Source organism: Hyaena hyaena, unplaced genomic scaffold (assembly GCF_003009895.1).
Source record: "Hyaena hyaena isolate Hyena2069 unplaced genomic scaffold, ASM300989v1 scaffold_584, whole genome shotgun sequence".
Classification (NCBI taxonomy): domain Eukaryota; kingdom Metazoa; phylum Chordata; class Mammalia; order Carnivora; family Hyaenidae; genus Hyaena; species Hyaena hyaena.
In genome coordinates this window covers 987,789-1,008,968 of record NW_024081205.1, presented here as the reverse complement: position 1 = coordinate 1,008,968, position 21,180 = coordinate 987,789, and the positions used below count along the sequence as shown (strand labels likewise).

Sequence of the window (21,180 nt, the reverse complement as noted above, 5' to 3'; positions counted from 1 at the left end):
TCCAAGGACATGAGGCTGGATCCCACCAACCATGAGATCATGACCTTGAGCCAAAATCAAGAGTCGGATGCTTAACTGACTGAGCCACCCAGGCACCCCAGTTTGGAATATTTTATTCATAGACACATTGATGGACTATATAACCCATTTGTGAGCTAAGCTCTACCTGGTCATGATTGTTTTAGTACACTACTAAATTTTCTTTACTAGTATTTATTTAGGATTTTTCTCTGTTGATAAATGACATCAGTTGGTAATTTTTCTCTCTCACAAAGTTTTGGGCATTGAGATTTTAATTCTCAAAATGAATCTGTAATTATTCCCTCTTTCTAATCTCTGCAAGTTTAAGAAAGGGTTAAGGATTCCTTACACAGTTTGATAAAATTCATCTGTAAAATCTTGCTAGTGTCTTTTAATTGGGCAAAACTGGATGCTACTTTTTGTAACTTTTCAAACCTTTATTCAGATGCAAGATTAAATTAATTAAATTAATTAAAGGCAAGATTGACAAATCCATTTTTTATTAGTATTACAAATAAAGCTGTTTTCTTCAATAGTTTGTTTTATAGATCATAGCTACTCCTTTCTCTGTTCCAAGAATACTTTCTAATCTAGCTTTGTAATTACTTATTTATATATAGATTGATTTATATGTATAGGTTTATCCCCAAAATGTAAGTTTCTGAAAGATGGAGTAATGTTTTATTCCTGTTTGTGCCTCAGTGTCCAGCAGTGTGAGGCATATTGTAAATAGAAAAAAAAAAAAAAAAAGCATTATGAAATGATTTCACATTGCCAACTGTCTTTCCTCTTGAATCTGAAGTTTTAAATCTCGTCAGCTCTGCCACTTGATAGCAGTGTAGCTCTGAGATTTACACTACCTGTCTCGTAAGTGCTTTCTGAAGACTAGCCACGATAGTGTATGTAAATCATCCAGTATCCAGCGAGTGTTTAATAAAAGTTATAAAGTACTTTTTTTTAGATTAAAAAATATTTGTTTAAGTAATCTCTATGCCCGTGAGGCTTGAACTCACAACCCAAGGTCAAGAGTGGCATGCTCTACCAACTCAGCCAGCCAGGCACCCCTGTAAATTACTTTAAGTTTTATTTTTAAAAATTTCTTTAATGTTTATTTTTGAGAGACAGAGCACAAGCAGGGAAGGGGCAGAGAGAGAGGAAGACAGAATCTGAAGCAGCTTTTGGATCAGAAGGAAGCTTTTGGAAAGCTATCCTTCCTCCACTGCTCTGTTCATATGGTTAAGGAGGGTCTTACCACTCCTTCCCACCAGTTCCTGCCTCAGGCGGGGCTGGGCGAGAGGCCAGTTGGTAATTCAAGTGAGGCCAGAATCCTGTGGGGACATTTAACATTGTCCTCAGAAGAAATGCTGATGGGGCCACTTTGCCATGACACGAGAGGAATCTGCTGGAAAATGAAGTCAACACAGAGGGAAACAAAACCAAGAGGAAGGGGCTTTGATGTTACCATTTCTTCTCTGGTTCGAGCTATGTCTGAAGCCAGTGAACCATCCCTGTACAATAACTGAAATAATCAATTGCCTTTTTGGAGCTTAAGCCAGTTTGAGCTGGGTGTATGACACTGCAAACAAGATTCCTTTTAACACAGAACTTGTTCCTTCCTTTTTCCTTGCCCACTCAGAGGTCAGGTTCTCCCTGCTTCTAGTTTAAAACTACCAGCAAAGAGACTGCAGATTTTATTGGGTCAGGTTTCGGAAAGACCAACACAATGCTTAACGACAAGTGTTTCTTCTGATCCCACCTGGGGAGCTGAGACCAGTAGATAGCTTTGCTTATATAACTTGGTAAAATTCTATTTCCCCTGTAGAAGGTTGAAGGCAGTCATTTGAACGACACGTTCCCAGATCGTGGGCTGATACCTAGTTGCTTTATTCTCATTATCTATGTAGGGCTCTAGCCTCCAACACAATCAATCTAAAGAAAATTTGGGAAAGTAACCAAGTGTTCCTCTTAGATGCAAGTGTGTTGTGGCAAACCTCCAGATTTATACTAATTTGTGAGAAATCATGACATTCACGGACACAGGAAATCTAATTGTGACTTTTAGGAAGAAGGGACTGGAGAGCAGCACCATGAAGAGAGCAAGTACATCTAAGAGAGCATTACAGTGTACGGTTATTGTCCCAACACCGTACGTAAGAGTGAAAGCCTATAAACAACCACGTAATAATGGTATATTCACACAGCGCAATACTCTGGCTGTGATAATGAACAAAAAGGCTCCCTATGAACTGATATGGAAAGGTCACCAGGATATATTGTTAAATGAGAAAAAAACAACGTACATAAATATATATGGTTTCTTTCGTAGAAGAAAAGGACGTACATTCACATTCGATTGTACTTCCAAAAATAAGTAAGAAACAAGAAGTAAACGTAGTTTCCCACAAGGCGGAAGGTTAGGGAGTCAGAAAACAGTAGTGGGAGCAGGACTTCTCAATGTCTACCTTCCTATGCTTAAAGCTGAACCATGTGGATATGTTAACCACTGAAAAAAAAGCCCCTCTTATGACACGGACCCCTCCTTTCTATCCCAGGCTGTGCTATGGGCCCCAAAGCCTCCTGCCGGCCCAGCAGACACAGGGCTACTGCTCTGGCCCACCTGGAAGAAGCAAATAAAGGACATCGTCACACTGCAATGCCTTTATAAGAGGAAGTTTTATTGTTAATTATTTACCTTAATATTTTCAGAAAGAGGAACAGATTAGCTCAGTCCAACATGATTGGCAGTTGGCGAAATCTAGTGAAGCAGGTGTTCTGATTGCTAAGGATTTAATTTGGGTGCTTTTAATACTTAGCCATCTTTAACACTTCAAACATAATCCAGAAGAAATGCATCATCTCCCTCCTTTTCACTTTAATACCCCACCTACCTCATTTTAATATGGAAATATCTTCATTAAATATGATCCCCAGAGGAACAAGATCCCTGGAATATAGCCATGAGGACAGTGCACAAAAAGGAAAACTCAAAATAAAACTCTGTATGATAATTTACTAGTCTAAGGAAACAAAACCTTCCAATATATTAAGAAATAAATCCAGTTACAAATGCACTAAGAGGTCTATGTGAAGAGGTCTGGTAACTGAAAATGGCCGGCTATTTACAAGATACACAAGCAGGAACGGTGCACCTAGCCCAGCATTGGCCCTCAGAAGCCAAAAGTGTTCTCTCCACTGTAGGCCACATACAAGAATCCATCTTCGTCTTTTTCCTTCTCGTAAAGCTGTCCCATAGTTAGGCTTGAAAGAGAAAAACAAAAAACAACATTGAAAACTGGGTTTGGTCACTGAGTCTAGGTGCTGGGAGAAAGTCGGGTTTTGAGGAGAAGGGACTTGACTACTGACACCAGCTGCCTGGGGCGCCTGGGGGGGCTCAGTCAGTTAAGCATCTGACTTTGGCTCAGGTCATGATCTTACCATTCATGGGTTTGAGCCCCACGTCAGGCTCTGTGCTGAGAGCTCAGAGCCTAGATCCTGTTTGGAATTCTGTATCTCCCTCTCTCTCTCCCCTCCCCAACTCATATGTGCTCGCTCTCTCTCTCAAAAATAAACATTAAAAAGTCCTGGGGCACCTGCGTGGCTCAGTCGGTTAAGTGCCTGACTTGGGCTCAAGGTCATGATCTCATGGCTTATGGGTTCAAGCCCCATGTTGGGCTCTGTGCTAACAGCTCGGAGCCTGGAGCCTGCTTCAGATTCTGTGCCTCCCTCTCTCTCTGCCCCTCCACTGCTCGCTTTCTCTCTCTCAAAAATAAAAAACATTAAACAATTTTAAAAAATTTAAAAATTAAAAAAAAACAACCTAACTGCTCTACTGTACTTTCGGTGGCAGACAAGAAAAGTAACTCCAATCTCAGCACTGCTGTGTGCCAACACTCCAGCTTTAGAGAGGGGAAATGGAGCCAGGAAAATTAGGCCTCTGGCAATCAGTAGACAAGACTAGAATCAAATATCCTCCTCCTGCCCTGAGGCAAGGCCATTTAACCCACCGTCACATCAAGTTATTCCTTCAGAGGCCAGCTCTGGTGAGTACTCGAATGCTTTCTGGACTCCAAGGGCAAAACAAAAAACTAAGCAGAATTAAAAGCCCAAGCAGCCCATCCCTGGCGGCTGGAGGGCCAAGGTGAGGAAGTGTACATGGAGCGTGCTTCTCCTTCAAGCTTATTTGTAGGTTTATCATTTGTACCTAACGTGGTAAGTACAAGTGGGTTCATTCTTTTTTTTTTTTTTTTTTAATGTTTTATTTATTTCCAGGAGAGAGAGACAGCGTGAGCAGGGGAGGGTCAGAGAGAGAGGGAGTCACAGACTGAAACAGGCTCCAGGCTCTGAGCTGGCAGTCAGCACAGAGCCCGACGCGGGGCCCGAACCCACGAACCGCGAGATCATGACCTAAGCGAAAGTCGGACGCTCAACCGACTAAGCCACCCAGGCGCCCCAAAGTGGGTTCATTCTTGTAGAAGCTCCCCCACCAAACACCCTGTACCCCAGAGACCAGCATCAGTGCGATCAAAGAGAAGTTATTTTCCTCACACGTAATGCAAAAAGTTCTCAGATTGTATCTGGAATCCAAAGAAACTCTGCCCAACCTTCCTAAGAACCCTCCAGAAATAGATATTGTTTAAACATGTGTGGGTGGGAAAGCTGGTTTTCCCTAAGCCATAAAACAGACTGCGGTACAGGCGACCTAATCTAGTTCTCTGCCATGAAACCAAGCTATACTGGCTCGGCTAAGACTAGTAACACGGGGAAGCCCGGGCACACTCCGGCCACATGACTGTACTAGGCGAGATGAACAGGAGGCACAGACGTGCTAAACATCAGTGTGACCACACACGTGGGGCCAACCAGAACCAGCAGGAAGATACCAGTCTGAGAGCCAGACGAAGACACCAGAAGTCACTAGCTGGACAAGTCACAAGAGATGTTTACATGCAGGACTCAGTAAAACTGGGGCGGGGGGCGGGGGATAGAGGGGTCCAAGGCCTCAAGCTGGGGAAACAATCACAGCCCCACCCTGCTGCTGTGTTCCTAGCAGGCCTCGTGGGACCTCCATATAAACAGGGGTACAGGCTGCATTTATATAGGGGGAGTTTTTTTCCTTTTCTCTTCTTCCTGCCCAATTGCAAGGTCAACCTGGTTGGCTATGTGGGCAGATGAGAATTCTTAAGTAACAACACGGGGGTGGATGAGTATGAATACAAATGACCTGTCAACAACACCCGGTAAACAGTGCTCCCTGTGAGCATCTCCTAACTTGACACTTGTATGAGGAATTCCTGGAATGGCCCTATCCACTAGCGCTATTTCTGCTATGATAGAAACGTCCTGTATTTTTGCCGTCCCATACAGTAGCCACTGGCTACATTCAGCACTTGAAATAAGGCTTGTCTGAATTGGGATGTACTCTAAGTGTGAAACATACATACAATTTCAAGACCTGTATGACAAAAAGGATGTAAAATCTCAATTTTTATTACGTGTTGAAATGGCATTTTAGATATACTGGATAAACAAATTATTAAAATTAATCTCATCTATTTCTCTTTAAATGTACTAGAACATTTTAAATTACATTTGTAATTTACTTTGTACATGCCACTTCTCGACAGCACTGCCCTGGGAACACGTGAGGACTTGAGGGACGGTGGGGAGACGGAGGAACCCCCTCATGGGGACCCCTAGAGTGGTGGGTCTCAACCTCAGCTACACAGCATAATCGCTGTGGAGCTTTAAAACCTCTCCATGCCCAAGGCCCACCTCAGACCAACAAAATCAGAATTCTGGAGGTAGGAGCCAGGCATCAGTGTGTTTTAAAATGCCCAAGATGGGGGCGCCTGGGTGGCTTAGTCGGTTAAGCGTCCGACTTTCGCTTAGGTCATGATCTCGCGGTTCGTGGGTTCGAGCCCCGCATCGGGCTCTGTGCTGGCTGCCAGCTCAGAGCCTGGAGCCTGTTTCAGTCTGTGACTCCCTCTCTCTCTGACCCTCCCCTGCTCACGCTGTCTCTGTCTCTCTCTCCTAGAAATAAATAAAACATTAAAAAAAAAAAAAAAAAAAGATTTCTTTAAAAAAAAAAAAAATAAATAAAATGCCCAAGATGATTCCAGGTGCAGCTAGGTTGAGAAACGGTCTGTCTGCCAGGCAGACAGATGCTGGTCTTTGCTTGTTTGAGATGCTCACTTAAAGAGCCATGTGCCCTGGAAGTGGAGTGAGGAGCTAGTGGCTAGCGAAAGGCTTGACGTGTAGCTGCGTCTCTCAGGAAGATTCTTACCGTGGTGGTGGGAATGCCCCAAGGAACCCTGCTTTCCTCTGAGCCTCCTCGGAATGAGGCTGCAGGGAAAACAGCTACAGCTATTGCCACAACTCTCTCAGCCCCACTTCGTCCTAGTATCCAGGATGACCATGACGAGCACCTGCCCTCCCCTCTCCCCACTGCCAGTACCAGAGGGATTTAGAGGCAGAAGTAAAAGACCCTGTGCATTTCAAAGGCGGCCACCCCTTGATGCCAATGTCAAGTCTGGCTCCGTCTGAAGACTAAGTGTGCTCTTTTTCTAGCAAGCTAGCAGCCCCAGTGCAATGACTCTAAATCCCACTGCTGGGTTAGAAATACTCGAGGAGCTCATAAATACCGGCAGCCAACCCGGGACTCTGCCTGCCGTGACCAATGACCACCGGAGTCACTGCTGTCTAAGGTAGGCTCTGAGACTCTGAACACAGAGGCTCATCATCATGTGGCTCTTGTTCCTTCCTGGCTTTAGATTCCATCGTCTTGGGGCGCCTGGGTGGCTCAGTCGGTTAGGTGTCTGACTTCAGCTCAAGTCATGATCTCCCAGTTTGTGGCTTTGAGCCCTGTGTCAGGCTCTGTGCTGACAGCCAGCTCAGAGCCTGGAGCCTGTTCTCGGATTCTGTGTCTCCCTCTCTCTCTGATCCTCCCCTGCTCACGCTGCCTCTCTCTTTCTCTCTCTCTCTCAGAAATTAAAAAAAAAAAAAATTCCATCGTCTTCTAAGTAAAACCTGCATTTATAAATCTGTTTAAACCAGTGCCCCAGCAGCTACAGAGGGTGATCATAAAACTCCTAATTATAATAGCACCTATGTACCAAGCACTGTTCTAAATGTTTATATTAACTCTTTTCATCCTAACAACAATTTTATGAGCCAGCACAAGCTTAGAGATAATAATAAAAGTGAGCCCCAGAGAAGTTAAGTGACACGCCAGATCACACAGCTGGGACACACTTTACCACTGAGCCCGGCTGCCTCCGAGTGAGTACACAGATCTGTTCTACTGGCTGAACTGGAAGCATCTTGTAGCTCTGGCAGAGCTCTCCGAGAACAGCACTTCTCACGCACACAAACGCGCATACGAAATCACTCGCACTCCGGGTCAAGTGCCCAGCTGGATTCAGGAGGCTGGAGTGGGGCCTGAGGTTCCACATTTGTAACACCTTCCCAGGTAAGGCCGCCACTGCCAGCCTCTGCGTCACACAGAGTCTCTCCTTCAGATCCTGTAACGTGACAACTGTTGTGCCTAATGATTCTAAGAGTCGTTTCCTGTCCTCCTCTTCTGTCACAGAGCCTCGTGTGGAAACTTTATGTAGCTGAAGGCAGCACTGCTAAGGACACCCCTTGGGCAGGAACTTGGAAAGTGACGAAACGCAGTGCTGGGAGTTGAACACTCCCTTCAGCAGCCTGTGAGCGAATGCTGGGTTTCGAGGTATCACTGAGCGCCGTGAAAGACAACTGACACATCTCTTCAGTATGATTTCAAATAGCACTTATGGGATTGGGTAACACACATACAAAGTCAAAATAATTTGGCCTGGAGCCCCAGAGAGCTAGGCCACAAACAGTTTAAATTTTAAGTCCATAAAAAAAAAAAAAAAAAAAAAAAGAGTTAAATGGAAGGGAGAGGAATAAAACAGCAGGAGGCTGGCACATCGGTTTGGGACAAGTTCCAGAAGCCTCTGAGAAGATGCGCTTCCCTCTCAGAGGTCACAGAGCCAGAGCCACACAGCGCCGGGCAGGCTGCTGCCAGAAAGCCCAGAGGACTATAACACGCACGCTCCTGTCAGGCTAAGCCACACAGACTTGCTGAGTGGCCTGATCACTTACAGGCAACACTACAAGTCCAAGGCCTCCTGCCTAAGTCACTGGCTGGGGAAGACACCTACAGACCACCACCTGCAGTCCCTGACACTAAAGCACACCCGCTGTCACACCCACAGATGACCTCCAGTCCCTGACACTAAAGCACACCCGCTGTCACACCCTCAGATGACCTCCAGTCCCTGACACTAAAGCACACCGCTGTCACACCCTCAGATGACCTCCAGTCCCTGACACTAAAGCACACCGCTGTCACACCCTCAGATGACCTCCAGTCCCTGACACTAAAGCACACCGCTGTCACACCCTCAGATGACCTCCAGTCCCTGACACTAAAGCACACCGCTGTCACACCCTCAGATGACCTCCAGTCCCTGACACTAAAGCACACCGCTGTCACACCCTCAGATGACCTCCAGTCCCTGACACTAAAGCACACCGCTGTCACACCCTCAGATGACCTCCAGTCCCTGACACTAAAGCACACCGCTGTCACACCCTCAGATGACCTCCAGTCCCTGACACTAAAGCACACCGCTGTCACACCCTCAGATGACCTCCAGTCCCTGACACTAAAGCACACCGCTGTCACACCCTCAGATGACCTCCAGTCCCTGACACTAAAGCACACCGCTGTCACACCCTCAGATGACCTCCAGTCCCTGACACTAAAGCACACCGCTGTCACACCCTCAGATGACCTCCAGTCCCTGACACTAAAGCACACCGCTGTCACACCCACAGATGACCTCCAGTCCCTGACACTAAAGCACACCGCTATGGCATCAACTACTGCATACATGCACTCATCCCAGAAGGGTGCTGCCAAGCTCCAGGGGCGGTGCTGCCTTCCAAACTCTTCAGGCTCACAAGGAAAGAAATGGGAAAAGCCAATGGCAGATTGTAAGCCACGAAGCCAATCTAAGGGTGGGACCCTCAAGTACTAAGTCTAACAAACCTAAAATCATCCCTAAAACTCTGTCATCTACCCCTCCATTCAGAGTCACACAGATCCAGACAAACCAGCTTTTCATAACGGCACCTTTCATAAGAGTACTTTTCATAAGGATCCACGTCCAGAAACAGCCGGGTTGCTGAGGGCAAATGTTAGATTTAAGCTACTCAAGAGCCTCTGCACTGGGGGAGGCTGACCTAGAACTGTGTGGGTGCCTGATCCTTGCGGAACCTCCACCAACGGGTAAGGGCCAAGCAAGGGCAGGTCATGAAGGCTGCGGGATCCAGCTTGACTCATGAACCGGCTGGACAGATGGGCACACACCTGGTCACCCATCTGCCTTGGAGCCCACGTGCTTCCACTGGACCTGGATTTCTCTCTTTTCCAGCAGGGGAGGGTGGATGGGGTGAGGTGGGAGGACAGTGGCCACTGCTGTGGATCCTGGAAAGGCAACCAGCTCAAAGGGAAAGTTGATTTAGCCATGAAGGCTCCCTGACATTCTAAAACATAAGAATTAACTACTGGCTATTCCTTGTATCAGATTTTTCTCTGATATAAATTCCATTACTGCTGGAATAAACCCTGTTCTTGAAGAAGTGTTTACCTAGAAATGATCAAAAGTGCTTAATTTAAGTACATTTCTAAATAAAGGATGAATGTAAAAAAAATAATAATAATAATAAAAAATAAATAAAAATAAATAAATAAATAAAGGATGAATGGACTGTAAGATCTCACAGCTTCCTTTTACTCAGTATCTCTTTAAGAGCAAAGAAGCAACTAAGCACCACAATCTTAAACACAGGTTTCCAAATGTAACATTCCTAAATTATAACATCTTAGAGATATTTTACTTAATAATACACTGCTGTTTCTATTTTAAACAGAGATTAACAAGACTCTGTGTTCTAAACAAAGACCAAAAGGTAGGTGCCATCGCCAGGTCTGGGCTCCCCTCTAAGGCCATGACTGGGAAGCGTGCACACGGATACTCTTTCTCGAGTTCTGTCTGCATCAAGGCACACTTCTTTCATTTTTGGCCTGATTCTGGATGCAGGCCCGTAGGCAGAGAATTTAACTTTCCCAAGCTAAATGAGAAAAGGGAGTGGAAATCCTACCCACTCTGCCCTGCTTTAAAAAAAAAAAAACAGAACTCAAAGAATTTAGGAAGTAAAACTCTCAGGGACTTGCCTTGGTCTCTATTTCTAGAATCAATATTTAATACTAACTACTCTAAACAATGACCACATTTTTAGGACCACAATTTTCAGATGTGTTCTACAACACTCTCCCAAAGTTCCACTCTGAGGCAAGAGTAACTGAAGTTGCTCCTGCTCCACCTCCCGCTCCCCCAGGGAGCCTCACGCAGATCTGTCGGGGGAGGGGGAGGTCTCCTGTCGGCCTGGATTCATCCTTTCCCAACTATTTCTCCAGCCACTCTCTGAAGCCTGCAAGCACTGGCAGAAGGTTAAGGGCCCTGTGCTTCCCTAAGGAGGCTGGAAGGAGCTGAGGAAGAGGCTGCTGCTAAAATGCCTCAAGAAGGAGACAGCAAAGCTAGGTCACACACAAGCTTTAGGGGAAGACCCAGTGGCAATTTGGTGTGTGCTACCTTCAGGTGATTACCATCTGCATAAAGCCCAACAATGTCACAGACCTCTTGGTTTAGAAACAATTTTTTTTAAGTTTATTTATTTATTTTGAGAGAGAGAGTACAAGAGAAGAAGGGGCAGAGCCTGAGGGAGAGAGAGAATCCCAAGTAGGCTCTGCCCTGTCAGCACAGAGCCCAAAGCAGGGCTTGAATTTACAAACCATGAGATCATAACCACAGCCGAAATCAAGAGCCAGAGGCTCAACCAACTGAGCCACCCAGGTACCGTACAAGCAACTTTTCTTAATAAACCCCCCTAGCAGAGAACTGCTACATTAAACCTGAAGCAGAAAGCCTTCAACTAGGGCCACAGGCCCGGGCAGAGGAAGCCTGGTTAGTGACTCTAAAATCCAGACTTGGGTCGCTGCTGCATCATCTGCTTTAGGGCAGATTCTTAGCAGGTTGGAAAGGCAAATGGGACTTGGAGAGAAAATGAAGCAGCCTCTGCTGCCCTGAGAATCACTCTTCATTTCCAGTTCTATTTATATCTCAGGGATAATGGAGGGAGGGGGCAATTGCTAATCTGCAGCCGTTTTAATTGCTAGATTAACATGGAGCCGTCAGAGTAACAATGTTTCCAGAAGCCTACTTCACTTCCTTCAGGAAATATCAGAGGATCAGAATTGAGTAAAATAAATACAATACCACGGGTCTTCGTCATCTACTTCCTCCACCTAAGAAGCCACCTCCAGGAAGGAGGAAACACAGGGTCACTAAAGCTCTACAGAAGCTGCAGGTGGTAGGAGTAAAGATTTACCTCCCCCACGGCCTTAAGGGAAGCTGAATAAGACCACAGATGCCGAGGGCTTCCGCCCTGATGAAAAGTACACCCAGCACCACACTACCGAGAGGCCTGGGAAGAGAGGGTGGAAGAGCCCACCAGGTGGCAAGACTGCCTTTCCCGAACTACGGCTGCGGGACACCAAAAGCACCCAGCCGGCCGGGCTCGGCCTACCTTCTCAGGCAAGAACTGGCCTCACTGAAGAACTTTTCATTTCTCCCCTATCCTGCTTCTCTGCCAAACACAGGAAATGGAGGCAGTGGAGGCTGGGAAAGCAAAACTTCAGACCAAAAGGTAGCCAGAGCTCTCTACCTTTTATAGGAAAAGGACTGGGGTTTGGCTTAGGTCCTTTCTGGACCTTCCAAGGATTTTCACTGGGAACATACTTTGGCCACACTAGGCTAGATCCCAGGGCTTCTGAAAGCCGTAGCTTTTAGAAGTACTACTTTTAGGGGTAACAAATGAGACTTAGTTTGGGACTCTAGTATGAGATGTAGCCAGGAACCCACACTCAAGAGGAGAGGAACTAGCATGTGGCTCAGGGTCTAGAAGTACTCAAACAGTAATGGCAAAGGACTGATCAGGAATTTAGAATGAGTCCATTTTCTTCTTTCCACAGGCAACTAAAGCTGGGCTGTCAACTACACAGAAGAAGGGTAGTGTAATGCCCCTGCCTTGATTCAGGCCCCAAGTTATCCCAAAGAATGCTTCCAGGCAGCACGAGAGCAGAAGCTAGGGGGCGGTTACTCTGTCAGAGCAGGTGCTATAAGGGAGGAGGTCTGGAAAGAGACCTCAGAGCTTTTGCTGGACAGCAGCCATTTTAGCATACCTGAGGATCAGGCAGCCACACACTCTGACAGTGGCACCAAAATAAGTCTGTAGAGCAAAGCAGCAGAGTGATTAACCAAAGCTGAGCCTCAGGAGGGCCCACAAGCTCCCAGTGGAGAATGCCAGGACTTATTTCATGGATCATTTGAAGAAAACCTCACTAAATTTAGGCTTCAGTTCGACTGATGGCTTAAGCCTAAGTCCTCAACTGTGTTAAAGGATTCATGAGGGTCTGAGGCTGCATTTCTTTTCTTTTTTTAAGTTCAACTTTGTTCGATTTTCTTAACCCAAAGTACATTCCTGTATATTGCAGCTCTTTCTTATTTTCCTTCAGCTTCTCATGTCAGGGGACACAAAATCCAGATTTCCAGTCAGGACCCCTAAGAGTTTTCTGACCTTCAAAGTTTTGAGTTCTATAAGGAGCCAAGCAGATAGCCAATGCCAGTAAACACCTCTTACCTGGACTGTGGGACTGTCTTATCCACAAACAGGAAGATTGCCTTTTCAGAAGGAAGCTGGATCCTTTTCCTGATGATCCACATGAACTGAGCCACAGTGATGTCAGATGGAACCAGATACTTCCGTTTGTCAATGTCAACAATCTGAGAGCCTGAGACTTTTTCCACAATCACCTGGGGAAGCAAAGAGAGGTCAGGATTGGGTTTCTAAAGTGAGGATCTAGCCTTGGCCTGTCAGAGAGCTGATGAATAGTATGTGGGAAAGAAGTGGGTAGGGAAACGGTACAACACTGGAAAATATTCCCCTGATTTAATAAACCACAAACTTTTAACTCTGGAGGTTAAGAACTGATATAAATGTGATAGGCAAACAGTAAGTGCTTTTCTGTGGTCATTAGATTTACAATCCTGGATCTCAGCATGCATGAGAGAAACACAGCCCTTACTTCAAAGCTTTTCCACATTTTGTCTGAGTAGAGCTGAGAATATCTGCTGAGGGTTTCCTCTACAGCCAGTTACTCCAGGACCTCAGAATGGATCTGCCTTCGCACTACAGGGGAAGTAAGATCCCAAGGAACACGGGAAACCGGAACGGATGGACTAATGGGAATGAGTGGCAATCCCAGCCAGCCAAGAACCAAGCTCCTCATTTGGCCTGTTGCTTCAGTCTCAACTAGGGTTCAAATGTGTCCCTCCTGACCTCTCCCTAAAAGGAACTGTTCAAACAAAGTGCTACAGTAAGACATGCATGTCCTTTAAAAAATCAGTAAGGATTACAGAAACTTTATCCCGTACCATGGAATATAGGAACATATTTATTACTGATTAAGGAGAAACCAGGGAAGAAGGAGTTCTCAGACACTTCTCAGATTTTCTGGTCAGGAAAGGAAAGGACGGCAGGGTCAAGGTGAAGAAAGGCAGCTAAAAGGCAGGTAAAGATGGAGGCTCAAAGTTAAAGATGAGTGTCCTGCGACTCAAGTACCACTTCGAAGACCAAAGTGACAGTCTCCCTCCACCACTGTTCCCAAAAGTGGCAGTGACCTGTTGCCCTGTCCTAGAACATCGTTCCTTACATAATTGGCGAGGGAGCCGAGAGGCTGCAGGCAGCTCGCTGGCCTAGATCGAAGATTCAGCACCGAGGCGCCCTGAACAGCACCAATTCAAGACCCCTCACGTCCGGGCCCCAGAAGTCCCCTAACCCAGTGTGGGCTGTCGCGTGTGTATGTGCGTGTGGGCGCGCAACTGGGCGAGTGAGAAAATGAGAGAGCACTCATGAGAGAGCAGTCTTGAGGGGGAGCAGGGGAGGTGGGGGGGGGGGGAGAGTGCACTCACCGGAACCCGGTCGGGATATTTCGCTCGGATCTTCGCAGATTCCACACATCTGTGTTCTGTGGGAGACACACACCCGGCGGACGGTCGCGCCTGCCCGTCGGCCGGTTCCCGGGCCCCCGGTCCTCCTCCCCTAGCGACCTGCGTACGCCCGGGGCCCTTGTTCCGGCGTCCCGGCGGCCTCGGTGCTCCGTACCCAGCCTCCCGGAAAAGGGGCGAAAGGCGGCACAGGGTCCATGGACAGCCGCCGGGGGCACCCGGGCCTCGGCGACCCGAGTCCAGAGCGCGGCCTCCGCCCCGCCCGGCCCAGCCCAAGGCGGCCCGAGTGGGGGAGGGGTCCCACCCGCCGCCCCGACCCCCACCCCCGGCTTCTGACGGAGCCCTTACCCAGCGAGTGGTCCTCCTTGAACATCCACTTCATGGCGGCGGCGGGAAAGGGATGCAGCCGGCTCTCGGAGCCGCGGAGCTCAGCGCACCAACCACAACAACAACGACGGCAGTGGCAGCAGCGGCGGCGACTACACGGCAGGCGGGACTTCCGGCTGCCGGAGCCTAGCAACCACCCGGGGGCGGGGCTTCCGGCGCTCCTCGCCTGGACGCCGAGCCACCGAGCCCCGCCGCACTCGAGGAGGCGGGGCAGGAGATGGATCTGCTGGGGGCTGCCGGGGGAAGTGGGGATGACGACGGTGGCTACAGGGCCGTTTTTGAGGGGTTTTGGTGATTGGGAAGGAGTTGATGTCTGGAACTGGTAACAAGAGTGGAGTCTCGGTGGACGTTCACAAGAAGGAGTTTGGGGGTCTGGCTGATAGGATAGGGCTCTTATAGAGGACTTTTCATGAGGGAAGTCTCATTGATGACAAGGGGAGGGATTTTGGAGGTATGAATGCCAGAAGAGGAGAGTGGTGGTTGGTGGTGGCAGGGAGGGGAGCCTATTTATGGCACTGACAGTCTGGGGAGTATTGTTTGGAGTGGTAACAGGTTAGGGGGACTCAATACAGGAAGTGTGACTAGTTTGAGGGGATTGAGTGGGGAGAGGTACTGATGACAAGCTGCGTGTTCAGTATTGGAGAACCCTAATGGGTTGTCTTGGACCAAGAAATTGATTTTAAAGAGATTCCATTTCCTTCCTTTATTCATGAATAAATGTTTGAGGAAACATTAGGCATTTGAAGGTAACATCGCTCTGATCACAGAGGAACCCCTTAACCTTAACTGCAGAGGAGTTAGAGGTGATTGTGAGGCTGGGAGAATTCCCACGAGGGTTGGTCATAAGACAGGTTTCTTTGGCAGTTCAGCAATCACAGCTTGGGCTGTGTGTGTGTGTGTCTGTGTGTGTGTGTGTGTGTGTGTGTGTGTGTGTGTGTGTGTGTGTGACCTGCCTGAGCGTATGACTTGAGATTCTCCAATGATGTCACTCCTTTCTTCCTAGCAGAGTCATCAGGACAGTCTGCTCTGGGTCAACATCTGTTTATGAGCTGGTGAATGTGTAATAAGAATATTCATTTAATTGGGCACATGATCCTTGCCATGTGCTTGTGATTCTGATGCATCTGAAAGGCTTGTATGTTTGAACATTGTCATTCATCATTTCCTACAGTTGTAATTCCTGATGGATGCTGTGGAATCTAGCTTCATTCTAGAAGTATTTTAGTTATTTTAAGATTGTATGTCTGAGCAACCAAGACAGATTTTTGTTTGCTTGCTTGCTTCAATTGAAGTGAAAAATCCTTTGAATTTCATACCTAGAAGTTATTACTGTTGCAAACAGGAGCACTGTTCTAGGTGTTAGGGGAAAGCAGTGAACAGAACTGAAAACACCTCTGCTCCCAGGGAGTTTGCATTCTAGTGGGACAAGACAAAAAATAAATGTGTCAGGTAATGGTAGGTGCTGTTTAGAAAATAAAGCAGGATTGGTGGTAAGAGTGATGGTAGAATAAAATGTAAATAGGTGAAGTGGTTGGCATATTCTAGCAACAGGAAGCCCTTGTGGCTGGAGCTGAATAAACAAGGGGGAGTGTGTTAGAAAATGAGATCAAAGAGATCTATAACAAAACTGCTGAGCTGTGAATTCCTTGTGAAGAATTTTGGATCTTATTTAGAATGAAGTGAGAAGTCAGTGGAAGGGGCCGCCTGGGTGACTCAGTTAAGTGTCTGACTTCGGCTCATGTCATAATCTTGCAGTTCGTGAGTTTGAGCCCTGCCTCGGACTCTGTGCTGACAGCTCAGAGCCTGGAGTGGGCTTTGGATTCTGTGTGTGTCTCTCTCTGCTCCTCCCCCGCGCCTGTTCTCTCTCTGTCTCTCTCTCACATAAACATGAAAAACAACTTTTTTTTTTTTTACAAATAGTTTATTGTCAAATTAGTTTCCACATAACACTCAGTGCTCAAAACAACATTTTTTTTTAATTTAACAAAAAGTCAGGGGAGGTGTTTTAGCAGAGGTGTGACATTTTATGGCTTTTTTTTTTTTTTTTTTTAAGTAATCGGGCTAGCTTCTTTTTAGACTATAAGAGGTTGAGAATGGAAGCCAGGGGAACAGTTAAGAGGCTATTGTGGTAATCCAGGTAGAAGATGATGTTGGCCTAAACCAAGATGGTGTCTGTGGAGGCGGTGGGAAGCAGTTGTATTCTAGATATATTCTGAAGGTATAGCTTGATTATAGATTGTATATGAAGTGTGAGGAACAAGTCAAAGTCAAGGATTTTGCAAGGATGGAATTGTCATTTACTGAAATAAGGTGGAGCCCACTTGGTGGGGTGGGGGAGAGGTGAAAATCAAGGTTCAGTTTTGGCTACATTGAGTCTGAGATGCCCAAGAGATGCATCCAAGTGAAGTTGTGGAGTAGGTGAAGAGATCAATGAGTCTCTCAAGTTCAAGAGAAAAAGTATTTAAAGCTATTGAACTAGATGAGATCATCTAGAGAGTAAGCAAAAAAAAAAAAAACTATTTTACAAATAGAATTAAACACTGAGGAATGAAATGAAAGTGAATGTTCACCATCTGATAGGGAATAAGTGGTGGAGTTGGAAATTAGACTGAAGACCCCTGCTTCCTTTTACAGAGCGGGTCATTGTGTCCTAATCCAAGGTGTGTGTATACTACATTGCACCTGGAAGACCTTGGTGTACTTCTCAAGGGAAAGAGCCCATCACTCACCAACTTATAAGCATGTAACCTGATGGTCTCACTAATGTGTGCTGTCTTTCTGTCTTCTATTTTACCTACTTTCTTGATCATGTCCTTTTACATTTCACTATTCTAATTGGCTTCTTCGATCTGCCATAATGATACACATCACCTTCTTTACCTATCAGGTCATTATATTTAGCTTATTTAATGTTCTAAAGATACTGAATGCCTTCACTGAGGGGGTGACGACTCGAAAAGGTGAGTCAAAAGAAAAAATAGGATAAGGAAAATTTGCAATTACATATTAACAGACTTCTAAAACATGCAGAATAAGTTTCAAATAATGGAGAGATATGTGAACATAGATGCTGAGAGATGCCTAATGCAATGGGGGCTGACACAAAACCAAGTCAGGTTATTAAGAAAGACTTCACAGAGAATGTGAATCTTATGTTTCAGGGAGAAGGGTACATTTTCCAAAGGGTAAACTTCCCTTAATAGATAGAAACAAAGGCTGGGGTTGAAAGAGGGAATTGGGAAGCAATATGGATAAATACTGCTGAAAGAAATGTTGGAAAGCCTTGAAGCAAACATTTAGGCATTCTAAACTGTTTCAAGATAATCCTGAATGGGAGCTTCTAGAAAAGCTTAGAACATGGTCAAAATGTGTCGTTTTAAGTGAACAACCCTCTTTGTCCTTAAGGGTAAAGTGTATGAAACGTGAGACAATTAGGGAAATGGAAACTGAGAAGTCCGTTCTCAGTTACAGATATATGAAAATGGCACAATATACACAGACCTTCAGCATTTTAAAAAACTAATATTCCCTCTTAAAGAATCAAAATCACAAAAACCACCTTGTTCAAATCATGGAATCAAAGAGTAAATATTTGTATCCATTAATTTTTTTTTCATTTTTAATGTTTATTTATTTTTGAGAGAGTCAGAGAATGAGCGGGGGAGGGGCAGAGAGAGAGGGAGACACAGAATCTAAAGCAGGCTCCAGGCCCTGAGCTGTCAGCACAGAGCCTGATATGGGGCTCAAACTCACGAGCCGTGAGATCATGACCTGAGCTTAAATCGTAAGTTTAACCGACTGAGCCACCCAGGCGTCCGTTGTATCCATTATTATTAAATACTTTTGCAAAGTTCATGGCATCTCAGGGGAGGCACTTCAAACACCTTGATTCTCAGCCGTCACCTCTCTGTGTTTCTGCAGTGACTGAGCTGACAGTTTGTGTTTCCTTCTGTTGAAAGAAGGAACTTAGAAGTCAAACACCTCCTTCCTCAGTGTAGACTCCCCCTCAGGAGCTGACACTAGCACCATCTATTCTGGAATCTTATTTTAGTGATTATTTATTTATTTCAGCGATGTTAACATACAGTGTTATATTAGTTTCAGGTGTGCAATATAGCGATTCAACAATTCCATATATTACTTAGTGCTCATCCAGGTAAGGGCACTCTTAGTTCCCTTCACCTCTTTCACCCATCCACCCACCTCCCCTCTGGTAACCACCTGTTTGTTCTATTAAAAGTTAAAAGTCTGTTTTTTAGTATGTCTCTTTATCCCCCGTTGATCTTTTGTCTTGTTTCTTAAATTCCACATGAGTGAAATCATATGGCTTTAATAGTTATTTAAATAAATGAAAGTCATTCACTTAAATCACAGATACAGTATAAAATCGGAATCATAATATAGATTTAAGCCTTACAATTGTGTATTTAAGAGCTGAGTTAACACCCCAGAAAAGTTTTTTTTAATTTTAAATCCAAATTAGTTAACATATAGTGTGATAATAATTTCAGGAATAGAATTTAGTGATTCATCACTTACACATAACACCTAGTGCTCATCCCAACAAGTGGCCTCCTAATGCCCCTCACTCATTTAGCCCATCCCCCGACCCACTACACCACCAGCAACCCTGTTTGTTCTCTGTATTTGAGTCTCTTATGGTTTGTTTTCCTTTCTGTTTTTATGTTATTTTTGCTTCCCTTCCCTTATGTCCATTTGCTTTGTATCTCAAATTCCAGATATGAGTGAAATCATATGATACTTATCTTTCTCTGACTTATTTTACTTGGCCTAATACACTCTAGTTCCATCCATGCTGTTATAAATGGCAAGAGTTAATTCTTTCAGATCATCAAGTAATATTACATTGTACATATGCACTACATCTTCTTTATCCATTTATCAGTCAATGGACATTTGGACTCTACATACTTTGGCTATTGTCGATAGTGCTGCTATAAACATTGGGGTGCATGTGCCCCTTTGAATCAGCACTCCTGTATCCTTTGGATAAATATCAACTAGTGCAATTGTTAGGTTGTAGTGTAGTTCTATTTTTTTTTTTTTTGAGGAATTTCCACACTGTTTTCCAGAGTGGCTGCACCAATTTGCATTCCCACCAGCAAAAGATTCCTCTTTTTCTGCATCCGCACCAACATCCGTTGATGCCTGAGTTTTTAATTTTAGTCATTCTAGCAGGTGTGAGGTGGTATCTCACTGTGGTTTTGATTTGTATATCCCTGGTGATGAGTGGTGTTGAGCATTTTTTCATGTGTCTGTAAGCCGTCTGGGTATCTTCTTTGGAAAAGTGTCTATTTATGTCTTTTGCCCATTTCTTCACTGGATTATTTGTGTTTTGGGTGCTGAGTTTCATTAAGTTCTTCATAGATTTTGGATACTAACTCTTAATCAGATATGTCATTTGCAAATATCTTCTCCCTTTCCACTGGTTGCCTTTTAGTTTTACTGATTGTTTCCTTTGCTGTGCAGAAGCTTTTTAACTTAATGAGGTCCAAATAGTTCATTTTTGCTTTTGTTTCCCTTGCCTCTGGAGACATGTCATGAAGTTTGTGCAACCAAGATCAAAGAAGTTGTTGCCTGTTTTCTTCATTAGGGTTTTAATGGCTTCCTGTCTAACATTTAGGTCTTTCATCTATTTTGAGTTTATTTTTGTATATGGTGTAAGAAAGTGATCCAAGTTCATTCCTCTGCATGTTGCAGTCCGGTTTCCCCAACATTATTTGGGGAAAATAAAGAGACTGTCTTTTTTCCATTGAATATTCTTTCCCTGTTTGTCAAAGATTCGTTGGCCATACATTTGTGAGTCCATTTCTGGGTTCTCTCTTCTGTTCCACTGTGTCTGTTGTTGTGCCAGTATCATACTGTCTTGATGATTACAGCTTTGTAATATAGCTTAAAGTCTGGAATTGTGATGCCTCCAGCTTTGGTTTTCTTTTTCAGGATTGCTTTGGCTATTTGAGGTCTTTTCTGGTTCCATACAAATTTTTGTTCCATCTCTATGAAGAATGTTGGTGTTATTTTGATAGGGACTGCTCAGAAAAGCTTTAAAGCAAGGATGAGTAGTACCAGACTAGATATGTCAAAATCTTATGGCTGATATGAATTGTCATCTTGGACTGTGGGGATAGTTGGACCCTGGATAGTTTTCCCAAAAGGTCAGGTCTTGACCTCTCAGGTGACTGTGCTGTTAGGATCTCAGCTGTTCTCTTCATCTAAAAGCCATTTCTAGGTTGCCTTCAAAACAGAGGCAGCAACTACTGGATTCTGCTCTGAGCACAAACCTTACACTACCTTTTGGCACTGCAGTGTGATCCTTCAGGGCCTCCTGCCATGAAATACTGGGGGGGGCGGGGGGGGGGCGGTGGTGATTGTGGTGGAAGCATTCAATTAAGTGATGAGCCAGTGTCGTCTCTGAGAAGGACCACAACTTCCCTTAAAACCGGTGGCCAACCTTGTGTCCAGTATAAGGTAATGAAGTATAGTAGAGAACCATGTGCTGATTATCCTTTATTCCTCCAAGATCTCAGAGATTTGTGTCGAGAAGTGCCGACAGATTTGTCTGTCCTGTTACAGAGTATAGTGAAAGCAACAA

At 45.1% G+C, this 21,180-nt stretch overlaps 1 protein-coding gene across 1 annotated transcript; it reads right to left on the bottom strand.

Annotated features, from left to right (window-relative positions):
• Positions 1-2,675: 2,675 nt before the first annotated feature.
• On the bottom strand, positions 2,676-14,678 carry GABARAPL2 (GABA type A receptor associated protein like 2). Its single transcript, XM_039256464.1, has 4 exons — positions 14,529-14,678; positions 14,145-14,200; positions 12,814-12,986; positions 2,676-3,279 (listed from the first exon to the last, which is right to left on the bottom strand). The coding sequence occupies exons 1-4, from the start codon at positions 14,560-14,562 to the stop codon at positions 3,189-3,191; spliced, it is 354 nt and encodes a 117-aa protein (XP_039112395.1). The 5' UTR covers positions 14,563-14,678; the 3' UTR covers positions 2,676-3,188.
• Between the last annotated feature and the right edge of the window lie 6,502 nt (positions 14,679-21,180).